Raw genomic sequence first — 23,729 nt, forward strand, 5'->3', positions numbered from 1 at the left:
TTCTATTTATACATGGGATATCAAAACAGAAATGGTAGTGATTGGTTATTTTAGCGGCATATCAGTTTAAATATTGATTGAATTATATGCCGCGAGCCACCTAGACGAGACATGCGTCTGTGGTCATGCCACATGAGCAAATACAATAGAGGTAGTTTTTATCTATGATCTTCATAATAGCTAGAAGGTTTGGTTTGTAACGGATAAGTTGTATAAAGATAGAGAATACAATTGCTGTTATGTTGGTACGTACTATTACGATCTATGTATGTCTGGCAATGTTTGTATGTGTTCCTGTGATGTTTGTATGTGTTAATGTCGATAATTATCTAGTTGACAGCTATATCCTCTAGCAAACCTGAACATCTGTCCATTTGGTGCAGCGTTCTTCATGATGTTCCAATCTTGAATGGCGTAAATTCTCACACGGAGCTTTAGCACAAACGCACCCACACACACGCACACACACATACGCACACGTACACACACGCACACACACTCACACGCACGCACACACACACAAACAGACGTCAAAAGCAGAAACTAGAGTTCTCGTTTAAATATTTATTTGTCAAGATATAAACTGACACATGTACATCAAGTTTGAATGGGGGTCTGACACCTGTACTGAACCATTGGCTGACGTCTGTGTGTGGCGTGAACTAGGCTGTGGGGAGGGTGAGGCTCTAGGCTGTGGGGAGGGTGAGGCTCTAGGCTGTGGGGAGGGTGAGGCTCTAGGCTGTGGGGTGGGTGGGCTCTTGTACTACACCAGGCATCTGTTTTTGATTGTAAATAGATCTATACACCTAGCCTCAACATGTGTAGTCTAAAGTAGCTCTAGCCTCAACATGTGTAGTCTAAAGTAGCTCTAGCCTCAACATGTGTAGTCTAAAGTAGCTCTAGCCTAAACATGTGTAGTCTAAAGTAGCTCTAGCCTAAACATGTGTAGTCTAAAGTAGCTCTAGCCTAAACATGTGTAGTCTAAAGTAGCTCTAGCCTCAACATGTGTAGTCTAAAGTAGCTCTAGCCTCAACATGTGTAGTCTAAAGTAGCTCTAGCCTCAACATGTGTAGTCTAAAGTAGCTCTAGCCTCAACATGTGTAGTCTAAAGTAGCTCGGGTTTTTGTATCTACTAATCCAAGGCTAGCGTCCAGCTATCGTCTGCTCAGATAACTGAGATAAATGCCAGGTACTCTTTAGAGCTGATGTAACTCGTCCAACGTCTCCCGCCCCGAGACTAAAGCCACCTGGTGTGTGACGGACCGTGTCAATCGACCAGACTATGGCTGCAACGGTCAAAGAACCTGACATACTAACTAACATATTACCTGACATATTACCTGATATATTACCTGATATATTACCTGATATATTACCTGATATATTACCTGATATATTACCTGATATATTACCTGATATATTACCTGATATATTACCTGATATATTACCTGATATATTACCTGATATATTACCTGATATATTACCTGATATATTACTTGATATATTACCTGATATATTATATGACATATTACCTGATATATTACCTGATATATTACCTGATATATTACCTGATATATTACCTGATATATTACCTGATATATTATATGACATATTACCTGATATATTACCTGATATATTACCTGATATATTACCTGATATATTACCTGATATATTACCTGATATATTACCTGATATATTACCTGATATATTACCTGATATATTACCTAACATATCTCTTTTTTGACATTCTGCAATTCGTATTGAGACACCTTAACTATAGGGTCCCAATCAGCTGCAGGTAAAGTATAAAAAATATGACTTTATATACAGGTACAGTATAAAAAATATGACTTTATATACAGGTACACTATCATATATATATATATATATATATATATATATATATATATATATTTATATATATATATATATATATATATATATATATATATATATATATATATATAAGACTTTACATTCAGATACAGTATTATATATATGACTTCATGTACAGATACAGTATCATATATATGACTTTATATTCAGGTACTGTATCATATATATTACTTTATATACAGGTACAGTATCATATTTCTGATTTTATATACATGTATGGTTTCAAATATATGACTTTATACATTGGCAAAGCATAAAATATATGACTATATGCATAGGTGCTTTTTAAATATGTTTTCATACAAAGTACAACATAAAATATATGACTGCTATAGTGCGAAATAGAGATATTTTCATGAGCCAGTTAGTCGGAATTAGTTGATGACGGCCTAGCTAATGGCCAGCTAGTCGGAGTTTTTTTTATGTCGGCCTAGCTAATGGCCAGCTAGTCGGAGTTTGTTAAGGTCGGCCTAGCTAATGGCCAGCTAGTCGGAGTTTGTTAAGGTCGGCCTAGCTAATGGCCAGCTAGTCGGAGTTTGTTAAGGTCTGTCTAGCTAATGGCCAGCTAGTCGGAGTTTTTTTTTTAGGTCTGTCTAGCTAATGGCCAGCTAGTCGGAGTTTGTTAAGGTCTGTCTAGCTAATGGCCAGCTAGTCGGAGTTTGTTAAGGTCGGCCTAGCTAATGGCCAGCTAGTCGGAGTTTGTTAAGGTCTGTCTAGCTAATGGCCAGATAGTCGGAGTTTATTAAGGTCGGCCTAGATAATGGCCAGCTAGTCGGAGTTGATCGTGTTGAGGTTGCCTACCGAGTCGTCTAGTCAGAAAAAAAAATGTAGAGCTGGCACCACCTACCTGGTTTGATGAAGTCGAAAATGTAGAGCTGGCACCACCTACCTGGTTTGATGAAGTCAAAGATCACCTACCTGGTTTGCTTAAAGTTGAAAATGTAGAGCTGGCAGCACCTACCTGGTTTTCTGAAGTCGAAAATGTAGAGCTGGCACCACCTACCTGGTTTTCTGAAGTCGAAAATGTAGAGCTGGCACCACCTACCTGGTTTGCTTAAAGTCGAAAATGTAGAGCTGGCACCACCTACCTGGTTTGATGAAGTCGAAAATGTAGAGCTGGCACCACCTACCTGGTTTGCTTAAAGTCGAAAATGTAGAGCTGGCACCACCTACCTGGTTTGATGAAGTCGAAAATGTAGAGCTGGCACCACCTACCTGGTTTGATGAAGTCGAAAATGTAGAGCTGGCACCACCTACCTGGTTTTCTGAAGTCGAAAATGTAGAGCTGGCACCACCTACCTGGTTTGATGAAGTCAAAGATCACCTACCTGGTTTGCTTAAAGTCGAAAATGTAGAGCTGGCAGCACCTACCTGGTTTTCTGAAGTCGAAAATGTAGAGCTGGCACCACCTACCTGGTTTTCTGAAGTCGAAAATGTAGAGCTGGCACCACCTACCTGGTTTGCTTAAAGTCGAAAATGTAGAGCTGGCACCACCTACCTGGTTTGATGAAGTCAAAAATGTAGAGCTGGAACCACCTACCTGGTTTGCTTAAAGTCGAAGATGTAGAGCTGGCACCACCTACCTGGTTTGCTTAAAGTCGAAAATGTAGAGCTGGCACCACCTACCTGGTTTGCTTAAAGTCGAAAATGTAGAGCTGGCACCACCTACCTGGTTTGATGAAGTCGAAAATGTAGAGCTGGCACCACCTACCTGGTTTTCTGAAGTCGAAAATGTAGAGCTGGCACCACCTACCTGGTTTGATGAAGTCGAAAATGTAGAGCTGGCACCACCTACCTGGTTTGATGAAGTCAAAAATGTAGAGCTGGCACCACCTACCTGGTTTGATGAAGTCGAAAATGTAGAGCTGGCACCACCTACCTGGTTTGATGAAGTCGAAAATGTAGAGCTGGCACCACCTACCTGGTTTTCTGAAGTCGAAAATGTAGAGCTGGCACCACCTACCTGGTTTGCTTAAAGTCGAAAATGTAGAGCTGGCACCACCTACCTGGTTTGATGAAGTCAAAAATGTAGAGCTGGAACCACCTACCTGGTTTGCTTAAAGTCGAAGATGTAGAGCTGGCACCACCTACCTGGTTTGCTTAAAGTCGAAAATGTAGAGCTGGCACCACCTACCTGGTTTGCTTAAAGTCGAAAATGTAGAGCTGGCACCACCTACCTGGTTTGATGAAGTCGAAAATGTAGAGCTGGCACCACCTACCTGGTTTTCTGAAGTCGAAAATGTAGAGCTGGCACCACCTACCTGGTTTGATGAAGTCGAAAATGTAGAGCTGGCACCACCTACCTGGTTTGATGAAGTCAAAAATGTAGAGCTGGCACCACCTACCTGGTTTGATGAAGTCGAAAATGTAGAGCTGGCACCACCTACCTGGTTTGATGAAGTCAAAGATCACCTACCTAGTTTGCTTAAAGTCGAAAATGTAGAGCTGGCAGCACCTACCTGGTTTTCTGAAGTCGAAAATGTAGAGCTGGCACCACCTACCTGGTTTGCTTAAAGTCGAAAATGTAGAGCTGGCACCACCTACCTGGTTTGATGAAGTCGAAAATGTAGAGCTGGCACCACCTACCTGGTTTGATGAAGTCAAAGATCACCTACCTGGTTTGCTCAAGTCGAAGATGTAGAGCTGGCACCACATACCTGGTTTGCTCAAGTCGAAAATGTAGAGCTGGCACCACCTACCTGGTTTTCTGAAGTCGAAAATGTAGAGCTGGCACCACCTACCTGGTTTGATGAAGTCGAAAATGTAGAGCTGGCACCACCTACCTGGTTTGATGAAGTCAAAGATCACCTACCTGGTTTGCTCAAGTCGAAGATGTAGAGCTGGCACCACCTACCTGGTTTGCTCAAGTCGAAAATGTAGAGCTGGCACCACCTACCTGGTTTGCTTAAAGTCGAAAATGTAGAGCTGGCACCACCTACCTGGTTTGATGAAGTCAAAGATGTTGCTGAACTGGACCACGCCGACACCATCACGTTCGTTGTTGTAGTCGTACTCGACCTGAATCTGGTACAAGCTGTTCTCCAGGACAGGGTAGAACTTGACCCGAGCCTGACCTCGACCTTGGCAGTAACACGGGAACTTGTGGCTGTTGCATCCAGAGTTCCCACGGTTGAAGTAGCCCAATAGGTCACAGTACTGGAACAAAGGTCATGTTGGTGGGGAACTTGTTGCAATACAGGAACATAGGTCATGTGGTTGGGGAACTTGTTGCAATACAGGAACATAGGTCATGTTGTTGGGGAACTTGTTGCAATACAGGAACATAGGTCATGTTGTTGGGGAACTTGTTGCAATACAGGAACATAGGTCACTTGGATGGGGAACTTGTTGCAATACAGGAACTTAGGTCACGTGGATGGGGAACTTGTTGCAATACAGGAACATACGTCATGTTGTTGGGGAACTTGTTGCAATACAGGAACATAGGTCACTTGGATGGGGAACTTGTTGCAATACAGGAACAAAGGTCATGTTGGTGGGGAACTTGTTGCAATACAGGAACTTAGGTCATGTTGATGGGGAACTTGTTGCAATACAGGAACTTAGGTCACGTTGATGGGGAACTTGTTGCAATACAGGAACTTAGGTCACGTGGATGGGGAACTTGTTGCAATACAGGAACATAGGTCACGTGGATGGGGAACTTGTTGCAATACAGGAACATAGGTCATGTTGGTGGGGAACTTGTTGCAATACAGGAACATAGGTCACTTGGATGGGGAACTTGTTGCAATACAGGAACATAGGTCATGTTGTTGGTGAACTTGTTGCAATACAGGAACATAGGTCACGTGGATGGGGAACTTGTTGCAATACAGGAACATAGGTCATGTTGGTGGGGAACTTGTTGCAATACAGGAACATAGGTCACTTGGATGGGGAACTTGTTGCAATACAGGAACATAGGTCATGTTGTTGGGGAACTTGTTGCAATACAGGAACATAGGTCATGTTGATGGCGAACTTGTTGCAATACAGGAACATAGGTCATGTTGTTGGGGAACTTGTTGCAATACAGGAACATAGGTCATGTTGGTGGGGAACTTGTTGCAATACAGGAACATAGGTCACGTGGATGGGGAACTTGTTGCAATACAGGAACATAGGTCATGTTGGTGGGGAACTTGTTGCAATACAGGAACATAGGTCATGTTGTTGGGGAACTTGTTGCAATACAGGAACTTAGGTCACGTGGATGGGGAACTTGTTGCAATACAGGAACATAGGTCATGTTGATGGGGAACTTGTTGCAATACAGGAACATAGGTCACTTGGATGGGGAACTTGTTGCAATACAGGAACTTAGGTCATGTGGATGGGGAACTTGTTGCAATACAGGAACTTAGGTCATGTTGTTGGGGAACTTGTTGCAATACAGGAACATAGGTCATGTGGATGGGGAACTTGTTGCAATACAGGAACTTAGGTCACGTGGATGGGGAACTTGTTGCAATACAGGAACAAAGATCTTGTTGGTGGCCATTACCCTCCCCCCACCCCACCCCCTGTTTATTTAGCTACCATTACCCCCCACCCCACCCCCTGTTTATTTAGCTACCATTACCCCCCCACCCCACCCCACCCCCTGTTTATTTAGCTACCATTACCCCCCCCCCCCCACCCCACCCCACCCCCTGTTTATTTAGCTACCATTACCCCCCCCCCCACCCCACCCCACCCCCTGTTTATTTAGCTACCATTACCCCCCCCCACCCCACCCCACCCCCTGTTTATTGAGCTACCAATCCAATACCCCCTACCTGTGACCCTATCATAACGTAGCCTCGTGTATGTACACCAGCACAAAACGTCATGTGTGTACACCAGCACAAAATGTCATGTCTGTACACCAGCACAAAATGTCATGTTTGTACACCAGCACAAAATGTCATGTGTGAACACCAGCACAAAATGTCATGTCTGTACACCAGCACAAAATGTCATGTCAGTACACCAGCACAAAATGTCATGCGTGTACACCAGCACAAAATGTTATGTTTGTACACCAGCACAAAATGTCATGTGTGTACATCAGCACAAAATGTCATGTGTGTACATCACCATAAAATGTCATGTCTGTACACCAGCACAAAATGTCATGTCTGTACACCAGCACAAAATGTCATGTCTGTACACCAGCACAAAATGTCATGTGTGTACACCAGCACAAAATGTCATGTGTGTACACCAGCACAAAATGTCATGTGTGTACACCAGCACAAAATGTCATGTGTGTACACCAGCACAAAATGTCATGTTTGTACACCAGCATAAAATGTCATGTGTGTACACCAGCACAAAATATCATGTGTGTACACCAGCTCAAAATGTCATGTTTGTACACCAGCACAAAATGCCATATGTGTACACCAGCACAAAATGTCATGTTTGTACACCAGCACAAAATTTCATGTTTGTACACCAGCACAAAATGTCATGTGTGTACACCAGCACAAAATGTCATGTTTGTACACCAGCACAAAATGTCATGTGTGTACACCAGCACAAAATATCATGTGTGTATACCAGCTCAAAATGTCATGTTTGTACACCAGCACAAAATGCCATGTGTGAACACCAGCACAAAATGTCATGTTTGTACACCAGCACAAAATGTCATGTTTGTACACCAGCACAAAATGTCATGTGTGTACACCAGCACAAAATGTCATGTTTGTACACCAGCACAAAATGTCATGTGTGTACACCAGCACAAAATGTCATGTTTGTACACCAGCACAAAATGTCATGTGTGTACACCAGCACAAAATGTCATGTTTGTACACCAGCACAAAATGTCATGTTTGTACACCAGCACAAAATGTCATGTCTGTACACCAGCACAAAATGTCATGTCTGTACACCACCACAAAATGTCATGTGTGTACACCAGCACAAAATGTCATGTGTGTACACCAGCACAAAATGTCATGTCTGTGCACCAGCACAAAATGTCATGTGTGTACACCAGCACAAAATGTCATGTTTGTACACCAGCACAAAATGTCATGTCTGTACACCAGCACAAAATGTCATGTCTGTACACCACCACAAAATGTCATGTGTGTACACCAGCACAAAATGTCATGTGTGTACACCAGCACAAAATGTCATGTCTGTGCACCAGCACAAAATGTCATGTGTGTACACCAGCACAAAATGCCAACCAAAAGCTTACCGATCTCCAGTCCCCAGTATTGGAGCAGTCCCCACCCCTCGGGCAGTAGACCACACGCATGTTGAGGCTGCCTAGGGCTGAGGGCTGCACGAAGGACGGGAAGGAGAAAGTACCCAGCACAAAGCCGGTGTAGCGACAGCCGGTAAAGTTGACACAGTCCTGTTCAAACTTGTCGATCTTCACGTTCTCTAACTGATCCCATCGAACCGGCTCATAATCTGCAAATGTTACATCTATAAATAGAACACCCACCAAAAAATGTTACCTCTATAAATAGAACACCGACCTAAAAATGTTACATCTATAAATAGAACACTCACCTGTAAATGTTACATCTATAAATAGAACACCCACCTAAAAATGTTACATCTATAAATAGAACACTCACCTGTAAATGTTACACATAGAACACTCACCTAAAAATGTTACATCTATAAATAGAACACTCACCTGTAAATGTTACATCTATACATAGAACACCCACCTAAAAATGTTACATCTATAAATAGAACACTCACCTGTAAATGTTACACATAGAACACCCATCTGTAAATGTTACATATAGAACACTCATCTGTAAATGTTACATATAGAACACTCACCTGTAAATGTTACACATAGAACACTCACCCATCTGACAAAAGATCCCAAGAAAAAATGTGGATAACACCAGAATCACGACTTTATCCATGGATGCAGCTCTATAAGACAAAACATTTTCCTTTGGAGCTTTAACAAACTGTGTCTTTTGGAGCTTAAACAAAACAAACTGTCTTTTGGAGCTTAAGCAAAACAAACTGTCTTTTGGAGCTTAAACAAAATAAACTGTATTTTGGAGCTTAACTAATTATGTACTGCCAGGCAGCTGTAAGCTACTGGATACAATTTTGTTTACGATAATTTCAAAATGTGAACACCCACAAGATAGAGGACCACCCCACCCCACAAGACAGAAGACCACCCCACCCCACAAGGAAGTGGACAACGAACTGGACAATAGAATTCTACTCCCACCTGTAGCGCGCCAAAGATTTCCTTCCGTTTGCAAGTCAGTCAGCACCAGCACAAATAGGCTAAGATGGCGGTGTCGCACCAAACTGTTGCACCAGATGCTGCACGATGTTGCACAAAACTGGACAAACTGTTTTTTTTCTGGTTTCAACTTGGTATTTGAGCACATTACTTTACCATCCGACATCCTTTGGGTTTAGGAGTCTTTCTTAAATGACGTCACGGTTGTTTGGCGATTTTTCTTATTGACAAATGATATAATTGTTGGAACCTAATAGAAATAACAAACAGATATATCCTTAAAGCTAAAGCCAAAAGACAATAATGTATTACATCGTATAAAATCTTTCAATCGACAACTATCCTTTTATATAAGACGCTATTTTATTTTGCTTTGAATGGATTCTTCGCTTGGATAATTTAAAGTGTTTTTAAATCATTAGAATATTGGAGTAATATTCTAATGATTTAAAATGGTCTTTTAAAAGGTCGTTGTACGTTGATTATCAACGGAATATTTTTTTCTATACAAGTATTTTGAAATTATGCACGCTGATTTTCTGATCGTTTGATGCTGACAATTAAAGTTATATATACAAAAGTGTAAACCTGTGGTCAATTTGTGTTGATTGAAAATAAGTTGTTATAAAAAGAAAAGAAATATTAAAATGGATGCGTATTTTAGCACATTAATGAGATAGTGCGGTACATTTGGATAGGAGGGTGGGGGGTCAGTTTGGGAAGGGGGTTCAGTGTGGCTATTGGGTCAGTGTGGCTGTGGGGTCAGTGTGTCTATGGGGTCAGTGTGAGTAGGGGGTCAGTGTGGGTAGGGGGGTCAGTGTGGCTTTGGGGTCAGTGTGGCTATGGGGTCAGTGTGAGTAGGGGGTCAGTGTGGCTATGGGGTCAGTGTGGCTATGGGGTCAGTGTGGGTACGGGGAGTCAGTGTGGGTAGGGGCGGGGAATGGAGAGGTTAAAACAAGAGTTTAAAACTTTATGATATTTTGCCTGTCATTAAATTGAAAAGTATTAAACTTGATTTGTTTTTGCAAATTGGTGTAAAGAACTAATTATTTTAGAATAATATTAATTTGAACAACGGAAACCATCTTAACATGAAAGTATGGCGTGCATGTATTTGTCAACAAACCAAAAAATCCGGCCAATGAACGGAAGTTGACACATTTGTTTATCAACACAAGGCTGACGAGACCATTCCATTGATAGACCTGTGTTATGATATGCTTGTTGAATAACAGACATGAAGAATTGATGTTATTATTTTATGGACCTTCTCCTCGTGCTATAATTAGCGTACCTCGCGCTATAATTAGCTCCTCGTGCTATAAATATCTACAGACCATGACGAGACTGCCGTCAATTTTCCCCGAGATAAAAAAAGGTCAGCGCCAATCAAGCGAGAAATCGAACGGTCAGCTCCAATCAAGCGATGAATCGAAGGTTGATCTCCGGTCAAGGCGAGATGAAAAGTTGGCCATCGCCGTGCGACGTTTGAAGTGTCGTCTGCTGCCCTTACTGCAGTAAGACTTTTGTTACTTCCTTTGTCGACATTTTGCCATTACTGCAGTAAGACTTTTGTTACTTCCCTTGTCGACATTTTGTCGCAGTGCCGTGTAAGATCGCATGTAGACATGTTGCTGCGTTACTACCACCAGGGCATTGTTTTTTTTACATGGCCATTTTTTGTATCACCCCTCCCCACCCCCTACTCCTCCCCCACCCCTAGACATCCAAAATACGGGCCTCTACTTGACCTGTCGACAAAAACTCTGAAGAAATGGCTGGACGTATCTTCTCGTGACGTGTTTGGCGCGGACAGCAAGATACGACGACATTTAGAGTTTCGCGACAAAATGAAAATGGACAAATTGTTGACCAGCTACAAAGTACCAAAGGTAAGCGGCCACTGACTCTAACCGTGAGCATCTAGCAAAGGTAAGCGGTCACTGACTTTAACCGTGTGCATCTAGCAAAGGTAAGCGGTCACTGACTTTAACCGTGTGCATCTAGCAAAGGTAAGCGGTCTCTAACTTTAACCGTGTGCATCTAGCAAAGGTAAGCGGTCACTAACTTTAACCGTGAGCATCTAGCAAAGGTTAGCGGTCAATGACTCTAACCGTGAGCATCTAGCAAAGGTAAGCGGTCACTGACTTTAACCGTGAGCATCTAGCAAAGGTAAGCGGTCACTGACTTTAACCGTGAGCATCTAGCAAAGGTAAGCGGCCACTGACTCTAACCGTGAGCATCTAGCAAAGGTAAGCGGTCACTGACTCTAACCGTGAGCATCTAGCAAAGGTTAGCAGGCACTGACTCTAACCGTGAGCATCTAGCAAAGGTAAGCGGTCACTACAATGAGTATGTAACATGTATTTGAACGCTGTCAGCTCAATGTTTAAGAATGGACCGGTCTTCCGGCAGATTTTGCTCCACTATCCGGCCGGTCTTTGCGGCATTGACCGGCAAGGATCACCCGTCTACTACGAGCTGTTTGGCCTGATGACGTTTGACGACATCCTGCAGGCGGCAGGGAAGCAGGCGACAGGCAAGCAGGCGACAGGCAAGCAGGCGGCAGGCAAGCAGGCGCTAGTCAGGTACAAGCTGTATCAACACGAGAAGATCCTGGAGCACCTCAAGGTGACCTTTGTAGTGGACATTTGTAGTGGACATTTGTAGTGGACATTTGTAGTGGACATTTGTAGTGGACATTTGTAGTGGACATTTGGAGGGACATTTGTAGTGGACATTTGTAGTGGACATTTGTAGTGGAAATTTGTAGTGGACATTTGTAGTGGACATTAGTAGTGGACATTTGGAGTGGACATTTGTAGTGGACATTTTTATTGGACATTTGTAGTGGACATTTGTAGTGGACATTTGTAGTGGACATTTGTAGTGGACATTTGTAGTGGACATTTGTAGTGGACATTTGTAGTGGACATTTGGAGGGACATTTGTAGTGGACATTTGTAGTGGACATTTGGAGTGGAAATTTGTAGTGGACATTTGTAGTGGACATTTGTAGTGGACATTTGTAGTGGACATTAGTAGTGGACATTTGTAGTGGACATTTGTAGTGGACATTTGTAGTGGACATTTGTAGTGGACATTTGTAGTGGACATTTGTAGTGGACATTTGGAGGGACATTTGTAGTGGACATTTGTAGTGGACATTAGTAGTGGAAATTTGTAGTGGACATTTGTAGTGGACATTTGTAGTGGACATTTGTAGTGGACATTTGTAGTGGACATTTGTAGTGGACATTTGAAGTGGACATTTGTAGTGGACATTTGGAGGGACATTTGTAGTGGACATTTGTAGTGGACATTAGTAGTGGAAATTTGTAGTGGACATTTGTAGTGGACATTTGTAGTGGACATTTGAAGTGGACATTTGTAGTGGACATTTGAAGGGACATTTGTAGTGGACATTTGTAGTGGACATTAGTAGTGGAAATTTGTAGTGGACATTTGTAGTGGACATTTGTAGTGGACATTTGTAGTGGACATTTGTAGTGGACATTTGTAGTGGACATTTGGAGGGACATTTGTAGTGGACATTTGTAGTGGACATTTGGAGTGGACATTTGTAGTGGACATTTGTAGTGGACATTTGGAGGGACATTTGTAGTGGACATTAGTAGTGGACATTTGTAGTGGACATTTGAAGTGGACATTTGTAGTGGACATTTGGAGGGACATTTGTAGTGGACATTTGTAGTGGACATTTGGAGTGGACATTTGTAGTGGACATTTTTATTGGACATTTGTAGTGGACATTTGTAGTGGACATTTGTAGTGGACATTTGTAGTGAACATTTTTATTGGACATTTGTAGTGGACATTTGTAGTGGACATTTGTAGTGAACATTTGTAGTGAACATTTGTAGTGGACATTTATAGTGGACATTTGTAGTGGACATTTGTAATGGACATATGAAGGAGACAGTGTAAAGTACAATGGTAATGTGCATGTTTAATGGACAATTTAAAGTGTATCATTACTGATATCTGTAATGGGCATGTATATTTTAAGTGCTCTCGTATAGTAGACATTTCCTTTGACCGCTTGCACTAAACTGACGACCCACTATCCAGGACCTGACAGTGTGCAGAGAGAAAGATGTCGACTCGATTCTTCTTGTCGTTGATGTCCAGTTCTGTCAGAAGATTGACATCTCTCCTGGCAACATCAAAAGGTGGGCGGAGGTAACTTTAGTTTTCCACAAGTTGACATTTTTCTATCAGTAGTTTACCAATCTACTGTTTTTTTCTTGCACGAATTCACATTTTCTATCAGTAGTTTACTAACCTCTTTATTTTGCTTTATGATTACTTTTGGATTCGATGGAGTCATTCAGTGCAGCAATGAGTTTTGATAATCTTCCATCAGGATGGTACCTCAGTACCTCTCTCAACTAGACCATAAGGATGGTACCTAAGTATCTCAGTACCTCACTCTACTAGACCATAAGGATGGTACCTCAGTACCTCTCTCTACTAGACCATAAGGATGGTACCTCAGTACCTCACTCTACTAGACCATAAGGATGGTATCTCAGTACCTCACTCTACTAGACCATAAGGATGGTACCTCAGTACCTCAGTACCTCACTCTACTAGACCATAAGGATGGTACCTCAGTACCTCACTCTACTAGACCATAAGGATGGTATCTCAGTACCTCACTCTACTAGACCATAAGGATGGTACCTCAGTACCTCAGTACCTCACTCTACTAGACCATAAGGATGGTACCTCAGTACCTCAGTACCTCTCTCTACTAGACCATAAGGATGGTATCTCAGTACCTCACTCTACTAGACCATAAGGATGGTACCTCAGTACCTCTCTCTACTAGACCATAAGGATGGTACCTCAGTACCTCTCTCTACTAGACCATAAGGATGGTACCTCAGTACCTCACTCTACTAGACCATGAAAATCCAACCATTTAGTCCGAGTCGTCAGTTATCTTTTGGTGATCTGTGTCTTACAGATACTGCAGATGCTGCTAGATAATTACCCCACCTTAATTAAAGAGATAATTGTCATCAACGTCCCTGACCTTCCCCGTGACCTTCACCAGGCGTGCACGTCCTGCTTCTCGCGTGAGGCCTGGAGTCTGATGACCATGTATGATAATCACTTTCTCAGGTAACTGGACGGTGTGGTGAGGTGGGTGGTAGTGTTGGGTGGTGGTGTGTGGGTGAATGTGGTCGGTGTGGTCAGATAGGTGGTGGAAATTTGGTGGTAGGTGGTGGTTAGGGTGTTGTGGGTAGTTGGTGGTGGGTAGTTGGTGGTGGGTAGTTGGTGGTGGGTAGTTGGTGGTAGGTGTTGGTGGTGGTGGTGGTTGGTGGTGGTTAGGGTGTTGTGGGTAGTTGGTGGTATGTGTTAGTGTTTGTTGATGTGTCTTTGGTGATGATTGGTGGGTGTGTTTTGGGTGTGTGGTTCGTGGTGGTAAGTGCTGGTTGGCAATGGGTAGCTGGTGGTAGGTGGTAGCAGTGTTGGTGGTAGTCATGTGGGTGGTGGTGGGTAATGTGGTTAGGGGTAGTGGTCTTTGTGGGTAGTTGGAGGGTTTTTACCTCACCAACATGTATGTCTATACCTCCCATATCATCTTCCCTACCTGTCTACCTGCCCACCTGTCTAGTTGTCCACCTGTCTACCTGTCCACCTGTCTACCTGCCCACCCGTCCACCTGCCCACCTGTCCACTTGCACACCTGCCCACCTGTCCAACTGTCTACCTGTCCACCTGCACACCTGCCCACCTGTCCACCTGCCTACCTGTTCACCTGTCCACCTGCACACCTGTCCACCTGTCCATCTGTCTACCTTTCCACTTGCCCACCTGTCCAACTGCCCACCTGTCCAACTGTCTACCTGTCCACCTGCCCACCTACACACCTGCCTACCTGTCCACCTATCCATCTGTCCACCTGCCTACCTGTCCACCTGCCTACCTGTCCGCCTGCACACCTGCCTACCTGTCCACCTATCCATCTATCCACCTGCCTACCTGTCCACCTGCCTACCTGTCCACCTGTCTACCTGTCTACCTATCCATCTATCCACCTGTCCACCTGTCTACCTACACACTTGCCTACCTGTCCACCTGTCCACCAGCCCACCTGTCTACCTACACACTTGCCTACCTGTCCACCTGTTTTCCTGTCCACCTACACACCTGCCCACCTGCACACCTGCCCACCTGCACACCTGCCCACCTGCCCACCTGTCCACCTGTCCACCTGCACACCTGTCCATCTGCACACCTGTCCACCTGTCTACCTGCCCACCTGCACACCTGTCCACCTGTCCACCTGCACACCTGTCCACCTGCACACCTGTCCACCTGTCCACCTACACACCTGCCCACCTGCACACCTGCCCACCTGCATACCTGCCCACCTGTCCACCTGTCCACCTGCACACCTGTCCACCTGCACACCTGTCCACCTGTTCACCTGTCCACCTGTCCACCTGCACACCTGTCCACCTGTTCACCTGTCCACCTGTCCACCTGTCCACCTATCCATCTGTCCATCTGTCCACCTGCCCACCTGCCGACCTGTCCACCTGTCCTCCTGACCACCTGTCCACCTGCCCACCTGTCCACCTGTCCACCTGCACACCTGTCCACCTGTCACAGAGAGCTGAGGAAGAAGATCCCCCACCAGGAGCTGCCCGTCTACCTCCGGGGACAACGAGAGCTGGAGCCAAACTTGGATTGTGGTCTCAGGATACACTGGAATGTCAAGGTCAGAGCCACTGGAATGTCAAGGTCAGATACTAGCTCGGGTTAGACAGGTGAAGTGACAAGGTCACCAAGGTCACGCGATTACGACACTAACTTTTTCCCTGACCTTAGATGCCGTACGTTACCATGGAGACTGAGTCCAGCACCCAGGGGCCCGTCCAGTTGGTGGGAGCGGGGGTGCTGAGGGTGGAGGAGTATCACGTGGCCGCCCCCGACAGCCAGCTCACGTGGCTGGTGGAGGTTGAGGACAACCCGGTCACGTTCTCGGTTGGTCTGAACGTGCTGGGTGACAACCATCTGGTCTGCCAACCCGTCGTGTGAGTATATGGGGGGGGGGGTTGTTTGGGATGGGGACAACCACATATATTAGCTGGCAAATTAAATGTAGATTTTTATTTGGAAGGTCCTTTATGTAGCCTATGAGTCTATGGGGGGGGGGGTCCAATTCTATTCAAGGTCAGCGTTTGGTGTGGGGGGTCTAATTCTCTTCAAGGTCAGCGACATATTGTGGCCTGATGTTTGCAGGGTATCACGTGACACAGGTGCCCAGTCAGGCTGTATAAACTGTCACGTGACCGGCAGGTACCTGGCGCTGCTGGACAATACCAGGAACTCGCAGGACGGTGCCAGAGTTAGGTACAAGGTCACCGTGACCCCGCCCGGCACGTACATGACCCAGTTTACGCCAATGGTTCCATTGGGTGAGTTGTGTGTTCGTCAGCTGGTCTTTTGGTCAGCTGTTCTCTTGGTCAGCTGGTCAGCTGGTCTCTTGGTCAGCTGGTCTCTTGGTCAGCTGGTCAGCTGGTCTCTTGGTCAGCTGGTCTCTTGGTCAGCTGGTCTCTTGGTCAGCTGGTCTCTTGGTCAGCTGGTCAGCTGGTCTCTTGGTCAGCTGGTCTCTTGGTCAGCTGGTCTCTTGGTCAGCTGGTCTCTTGGTCAGCTGGTCTCTTGGTCAGCTGGTCTCTTGGTCAGCTGGTCTCTTGGTCAGCTGGTCTCTTGGTCAGCTGGTCTCTTGGTCAGCTGGTCTCTTGGTCAGCTGGTCTCTTGGTCAGCTGGTCTCTTGGTCAGCTGGTCTCTTGGTCAGCTGGTCTCTTGGTCAGCTGGTCAGCTGGTCTCTTGGTCAGCTGGTCTCTTGGTCAGCTGGTCTCTTGGTCAGCTGGTCAGCTGGTCTCTTGGTCAGCTGGTCTCTTGGTCAGCTGGTCAGCTGGTCTCTTGGTCAGCTGGTCTCTTGGTCAGCTGGTCTCTTGGTCAGCTGGTCAGCTGGTCTCTTGGTCAGCTGGTCTCTTGGTCAGCTGGTCTCTTGGTCAGCTGGTCTCTTGGTCAGCTGGTCTCTTGGTCAGCTGGTCTCTTGGTCAGCTGGTCTCTTGGTCAGCTGGTCTCTTGGTCAGCTGGTCTCTTGGTCAGCTGGTCTCTTGGTCAGCTGGTCTCTTGGTCAGCTGGTCTCTTGGTCAGCTGGTCTCTTGGTCAGCTGGTCTCTTGGTCAGCTGGTCTCTTGGTCAGCTGGTCTCTTGGTCAGCTGGTCTCTTGGTCAGCTGGTCTCTTGGTCAGCTGGTCTCTTGGTCAGCTGGTCTCTTGGTCAGCTGGTCTCTTGGTCAGCTGGTCAGCTGGTCTCTTGGTCAGCTGGTCTCTTGGTCAGCTGGTCTCTTGGTCAGCTGGTCAGCTGGTCTCTTGGTCAGCTGGTCTCTTGGTCAGCTGGTCAGCTGGTCTGTGCCCTCGCCCACCACCACCCCGTCCCATGGGGAAAAAGATAAAAACAGTACAACCTTCATAAACCCATTTAACGAACATATGACCCGTTTAACGAACATATGACCCATTTACCGAAGATATGACCCATTTAACGATCATGTGACCAATTTAACATATAACCCACTTTTAAAAAAGTGACCCATTTAACGACCAGTTAACCATTTAACGAATATAAATCCATTTAACGAACTGATTACCTATTAAACGAACATATAACCCGTTTAACGTATATGTAACCCATGTAACGAACATCCATTTGACGACCACAGCCCGTTTAACGAACACATAACCCATTTAACCAACATATAACCCATTTAACCAACACATAACCCATTTAACCAACATATAACCCATTTAACCAACATATAACCCATTTAACGAACAAATAACCCATTACCAAAAACGATTTCTTCCAGTCCAACATCGGCGAGCCCAGAGAGTGACAGAGACGGAGAAGCGAAAGAAAATGGCTGACAATTTTCAGAGTGAAAACCTGGACTGGCTTAAAAATATATAGCTGTGTTTTTTGTTCAGTTTTTTTTCTAGGATTTCTTACAGTTTATTAATAAAGGAAATTTGTCATTGTCAACTGAATGAAAAGTTTGGGATAAAGTTTTATTTTTGTTGTTTAAAGACCTTTTACTACATTTTTTTAACAAGGTCTGTTTTATGATTGACACATATGTAGCTATAGATGTGTGTGTATGTGTGTGTATGTGTAGGGCCAAGCACAAAAACACTTTTTTTTTTAAAAAGTCAGAATTTAAAAACATCGGAACACCTTTAAATTAAAGTTTAATAATTTCAACAGAGTAATTCTTCAATATACCATTAATGTATGAGACATGAGGCGAATCATTCACACGATGTAAAGGTTCGAAAGGTTTGAAGGTGTGTTCCTTGTCTGGCGTCACATCCTGTAATCTTAACTGGTTCCGTACTGGTGCTAAATGTGGGTCAGTAGGTCATTGTGTGTGCTATGTATTATTAAGTGGGTCAGTAGGTCATTGTGTGTGCTATGTATTATTAAGTGGGTCAGTTGGTCATTGTGTGTGTTGTGCTAAATGTGGGTCGGTAGGTCATTGTGTGTGCTGTGCTAAATGTGTGTCAGCCAATCCGTGTTGTCACTCCTAAAGTTGACCATCTGATCAAGCCTGTCCTTCCTTCCAGTCTGACGAATGGGCGGCAACTTCACGCCCATGGTGTCCTCTGTCACAGAGAAAACATCATTCGATATTCTTCACCAGCCATAGGTCAAAGGTCATGAGATCTCAGGTCGAAGGTCATGAGGTCGAAGGTCAAAGGTCATGAGATATCAAGTCAAAGGTCATGAGATCCCAGGTCAAAGGTCATGAGGTCGAAGGTCAAAGGTCATGAGATCTCAGGTCAAAGGTCATGAGGTCGAAGGTCATGAGATAACAAGTCCAAACTCATTAATTATCAGGTCAGATTTCAGGAGGTATCAGGTCATAGGTCAGGATAAATTAAGTCAAGTGAAAGGCGATGTCAGGTCAAAGGTCATGAGATGTCAGGTGTAATGTGAGCAGAATCACTGACCTATCTTGAGAGTTTTCTGGACGGTTTTTTCTTTGGGTGACCGGATGGTGATGGTGTGCTTGAAAGTGCAGGCCTGTGCCAGGTCCCGAACATTGTCCAGTACCACCAGGTACCTGCCCGTCATCGAACACTCGATCTCTCCAGACAGGTTGGCGCTGTCCTCACAAAGGCTGGGGACATTACAAATCTATCAGCAGATAGGCTGGGGACATTACAAATCTATCAGCAGATAGCCTGGGGACATTACAAATCTATCAGCAGATAGGCTGGGGACATTACAAGTCTATCAGCTGATCTAAAGGCTGGGGACATTACAAATCTATCAGCAGATCTAAAGGCTGGGGACATTACAAATCTATCAGCAGATCTAAAGGCTGGGGACATTACAAATCTATCAGCAGATAGGCTGGGGACATTACAAATCTATCAGCAGATAGGCTGGGGACATTACAAATCTATCAGCAGATAGCCTGGGGACATTACAAATCTATCAGCAGATAGGCTGGGGACATTACAAGTCTATCAGCTGATCTAAAGGCTGGGGACATTACAAATCTATCAGCAGATCTAAAGGCTGGGGACATTACAAATCTATCAGCAGATCTAAAGGCTGGGGACATTACAAATCTATCAGCAGATCTAAAGGCTGGGGACATTACAAATCTATCAGCAGATCTAAAGGCTGGGGACATTACAAATCTATCAGCTGATCTAAAGGCTGGGGACATTACAAATCTATCAGCAGATCTAAAGGCTGGGGACATTACAAATCTATCAGCAGATCTAAAGGCTGGGGACATTACAAATCTATCAGCAGATCTAAAGGCTGGGGACATTACAAATCTATCAGCAGATCTAAAGGCTGGGGACATTACAAATCTATCAGCAGATCTAAAGGCTGGGGACATTACAAATCTATCAGCAGATCTAAAGGCTGGGGACATTACAAATCTATCAGCAGATCTAAAGGCTGGGGACATTACAAATCTATCAGCAGATCTAAAGGCTGGGGACATAACAAATCTATCAGCAGATCTAAAGGCTGGGGACATTACAAATCTATCAGCAGATCTAAAGGCTGGGGACATTACAAATCTATCAGCAGATCTAAAGGCTGGGGACATTACAAATCTATCAGCAGATCTAAAGGCTGGGGACATTACAAATCTATCAGCAGATCTAAAGGCTGGGGACATTACAAATCTATCAGCAGATCTAAAGGCTGGGGACATTACAAATCTATCAGCAGATCTAAAGGCTGGGGACATTACAAATCTATCAGCAGATCTAAAGGCTGGGGACATTACAAATCTATCAGCAGATCTAAAGGCTGGGGACATTACAAATCTATCAGCAGATCTAAAGGCTGGGGACATTACAAATCTATCAGCAGATCTAAAGGCTGGGGACATTACAAATCTATCAGCAGATCTAAAGGCTGGGGACATTACAAATCTATCAGCAGATCTAAAGGCTGGGGACATTACAAATCTATCAGCAGATCTAAAGGCTGGGGACATTACAAATCTATCAGCAGATCTAAAGGCTGGGGACATTACAAATCTATCAGCAGATCTAAAGGCTGGGGACATTACAAATCTATCAGCAGATCTAAAGGCTGGGGACATTACAAATCTATCAGCAGATCTAAAGGCTGGGGACATTACAAATCTATCAGCAGATCTAAAGGCTGGGGACATTACAAATCTATCAGCAGATCTAAAGGCTGGGGACATTACAAATCTATCAGCAGATCTAAAGGCTGGGGACATTACAAATCTATCAGCAGATCTAAAGGCTGGGGACATTACAAATCTATCAGCAGATCTAAAGGCTGGGGACATTACAAATCTATCAGCAGATCTAAAGGCTGGGGACATTACAAATCTATCAGCAGATCTAAAGGCTGGGGACATTACAAATCTATCAGAAGATCTAAAGGCTGGGGACATTACAAATCTATCAGCAGATCTAAAGGCTGGGGACATTACAAATCTATCAGCAGATCTAAAGGCTGGGGACATTACAAATCTATCAGCAGATCTAAAGGCTGGGGACATTACAAATCTATCAGCAGATCTAAAGGCTGGGGACATTACAAATCTATCAGCAGATCTAAAGGCTGGGGACATTACAAATCTATCAGCAGATCTAAAGGCTGGGGACATTACAAATCTATCAGCAGATCTAAAGGCTGGGGACATTACAAATCTTTCAGCAGATCTAAAGGCTGGGGACATTACAAATCTATCAGCAGATCTAAAGGCTGGGGACATTACAAATCTATCAGCAGATCTAAAGGCTGGGGACATTACAAATCTATCAGCAGATCTAAAGGCTGGGGACATTACAAATCTATCAGCAGATCTAAAGGCTGGGGACATTACAAATCTATCAGCAGATCTAAAGGCTGGGGACATTACAAATCTATCAGCAGATCTAAAGGCTGGGGACATTACAAATCTATCAGCAGATCTAAAGGCTGGGGACATTACAAATCTATCAGCAGATCTAAAGGCTGGGGACATTACAAATCTATCAGCAGATCTAAAGGCTGGGGACATTACAAATCTATCAGCAGATCTAAAGGCTGGGGACATTACAAATCTATCAGCAGATCTAAAGGCTGGGGACATTACAAATCTATCAGCAGATCTAAAGGCTGGGGACATTACAAATCTATCAGCAGATCTAAAGGCTGGGGACATTACAAATCTATCAGCAGATCTAAAGGCTGGGGACATTACAAATCTATCAGCAGATCTAAAGGCTGGGGACATTACAAATCTATCAGCAGATCTAAAGGCTGGGGACATTACAAATCTATCAGCAGATCTAAAGGCTGGGGACATTACAAATCTATCAGCTGATCTAAAGGCTGGGGACATTACAAATCTATCAGCAGATCTAAAGGCTGGGGACATTACAAATCTATCAGCAGATCTAAAGGCTGGGGACATTACAAATCTATCAGCAGATCTAAAGGCTGGGGACATTACAAATCTATCAGCAGATCTAAAGGCTGGGGACATTACAAATCTATCAGCAGATCTAAAGCCTGGGGACATTACAAATCTATCAGCAGATAGCCTGGGGACATTACAAATCTATCAGCAGATAGGCTGGGAACATTACAAATCTATCAGCAGATCTAAAGGCTGGGGACATTACAAATCTATCAGCAGATAGGCTGGGGACATTACAAGTCTATCAGCAGATCTAAAGGCTGGGGACATTACAAATCTATCAGCAGATAGGCTGGGGACATTACAAATCTATCAGCAGATCTAAAGCCTGGGGACATTACAAATCTATCAGCAGATAGGCTGGGGACATTACAAATCTATTAGCAGATCTAAAGGCTGGGGACATTACAAATCTATCAGCAGATAGCCTGGGGACATTACAAGTCTATCAGCAGGTCTAGATATATAACAAAATATAACAGGAGAAATTATCCCTAAGACAGAATATATCAGTCAAAATATCTCAGAAAAATTACTTCTTTAGGTAAGTTTATACTAAACATTTTTAATTCACTTTAGCGTACTAAACTGATCTCAGCAAACTGAGCAAACAACAATAGACGAATAAATACAGTCACACACAAGGTCGCTCGTGTACGCTCCACGGGTCAAGGTCGCACGTGCATGGGTGTACTCACACGCATCTGGCGAAGACGAGGTTCCGCTCACCCAGCAGGTGCCAGTAGATGGACAGACCGATAGCCTCATCGATGTCCTTCACCTCCCAGGCCAGGCTCGACTCGGCCTCGGTCACGTGATACTCCTCCACACGCCGGATGCCCGGCAGGACCGTGCACTCGTCGGTTTTCTGTTTGGCCCGTCGGGCGTCGGTCACAGAGATCCAGTCTAGATCCTGTAGGGGAGGGGGAGGGGGGGCTATGTGGCTTACATTGCATAACCTTGACCCTAGCATATTTAGTCTACCTTACATAACCTTTGCCCCTTGCCTATTGTGCCTGTCTTTTATAACCATGATCCGCTGGCTATGTAACCTGCCTTACATAACCTTGACCTCTTACAGGTGTGACATATATTACATAACCTTGACCTTTTGCATAAGTGACCTACCATACATAACCTCGACCTTTTTTCAGTGTGACCTGCCTCATATAACCTTGGCCTCTTGTCTGTGTGACCTACCTCACATAACCTTGACCTCTTGTCTGTGTGACCTACCTCACATAACCTTGACCTCTTGTCTGTGTGACCTACCTCACATAACCTTGACCTCTTGTCTGTGTGACCTACCTCACATAACCTCAACCTCTTGTCTGTGTGACCTACCTTACAGTTCCAGTAGTCCACGTCCAGTCTAGCGAAGGTGTGAATGTCTGGCATCTTTTTGTTGCCGCCCAGGTAAGCGGGAATCTCCTGGTGTTTGATACGCTTGAGTAAATCCCTGGGGAGAGGCGGAACGTGCGTCATTATGACGTCATCAACGCTATCAGGACCAGCCTTGTTTGTATCAGAGACGCACCTCATTCTGCCCACACGTATCATGATTTTATCAGGGTGGT

The 23,729-nt window shown here is 44.4% G+C and overlaps 3 protein-coding genes across 5 annotated transcripts in view; 1 reads left to right on the top strand and 2 right to left on the bottom strand.

Moving 5' to 3' along the window:
* Positions 1–175: 175 nt before the first annotated feature.
* On the top strand, positions 176–17,651 carry LOC131947018 (uncharacterized). Its single transcript, XM_059308100.1, has 9 exons — positions 176–245; positions 10,463–10,644; positions 10,851–11,019; positions 11,543–11,758; positions 13,220–13,330; positions 14,121–14,278; positions 15,776–15,884; positions 15,995–16,200; positions 16,409–17,651. The coding sequence occupies exons 1-9, from the start codon at positions 240–242 to the stop codon at positions 17,649–17,651; spliced, it is 2,400 nt and encodes a 799-aa protein (XP_059164083.1). The 5' UTR covers positions 176–239.
* On the bottom strand, positions 558–9,230 carry LOC131947002 (uncharacterized). Of its 2 annotated transcripts, none has more exons than XM_059308085.1 (6): positions 9,110–9,230; positions 8,726–8,796; positions 8,096–8,313; positions 4,836–5,052; positions 1,725–1,792; positions 558–776 (listed from the first exon to the last, which is right to left on the bottom strand). In XM_059308085.1, exons 2-5 carry the CDS (start codon positions 8,784–8,786, stop codon positions 1,725–1,727), a joined length of 564 nt encoding a protein of 187 aa, XP_059164068.1. In that variant the 5' UTR covers positions 8,787–8,796; positions 9,110–9,230; the 3' UTR covers positions 558–776. The 2 variants fall into 2 exon arrangements, with proteins under 2 accessions (XP_059164068.1, XP_059164067.1); XM_059308084.1 differs by having other exon boundaries at positions 1,713–1,792.
* Positions 17,652–18,414: 763 nt separating the features above from the next.
* LOC131946993 (SEC14-like protein 3) overlaps positions 18,415–23,729 on the bottom strand; it is a 13,747-nt gene continuing 8,432 nt past the window's right edge. Inside the window, exons 7-11 of one of the 2 annotated variants that reach the window (XM_059308067.1) lie at positions 23,497–23,611; positions 22,851–23,065; positions 19,187–19,356; positions 18,708–18,838; positions 18,415–18,593 (exon numbers count right to left, since the gene is read on the bottom strand). In XM_059308067.1, the coding sequence (XP_059164050.1) occupies positions 18,726–18,838; positions 19,187–19,356; positions 22,851–23,065; positions 23,497–23,611 (613 nt within the window). In that variant the 3' untranslated portion in view covers positions 18,415–18,593; positions 18,708–18,725. Of the gene's footprint in view, positions 18,839–19,186; positions 19,357–22,850; positions 23,066–23,496; positions 23,612–23,729 lie in introns of both variants that reach the window. The other variant, XM_059308066.1, reaches the window with a different exon arrangement.

This window comes from Physella acuta, unplaced genomic scaffold (genome assembly GCF_028476545.2).
Source record: "Physella acuta isolate Inbredline_101_S28 unplaced genomic scaffold, ASM2847654v3 ptg000579l, whole genome shotgun sequence".
Classification (NCBI taxonomy): domain Eukaryota; kingdom Metazoa; phylum Mollusca; class Gastropoda; family Physidae; genus Physella; species Physella acuta.

Excerpts from the sequence above, each read along its gene's own strand:
- LOC131947018 (XM_059308100.1), top strand. Across the intron at positions 11,020-11,542 it reads CCAGCTACAAAGTACCAAAG|ATTTTGCTCCACTATCCGGC; the intron begins GTAAGCGGCCAC and ends GTCTTCCGGCAG. Across the intron at positions 14,279-15,775 it reads TATGATAATCACTTTCTCAG|AGAGCTGAGGAAGAAGATCC; the intron begins GTAACTGGACGG and ends CACCTGTCACAG.
- LOC131947002 (XM_059308085.1), bottom strand. The coding sequence starts at position 8,786 with ATGGATAAAGTCGTGATTCTGGTGTTATCCACATTTTTTCTTGGGATC. Across the intron at positions 5,053-8,095 it reads ATACTGGGGACTGGAGATCG|TACTGTGACCTATTGGGCTA; the intron begins GTAAGCTTTTGG and ends CCTTTGTTCCAG. Across the intron at positions 1,793-4,835 it reads CTTTGACTTCATCAAACCAG|CTGATTGGGACCCTATAGTT; the intron begins GTAGGTGGTGCC and ends CTTTACCTGCAG.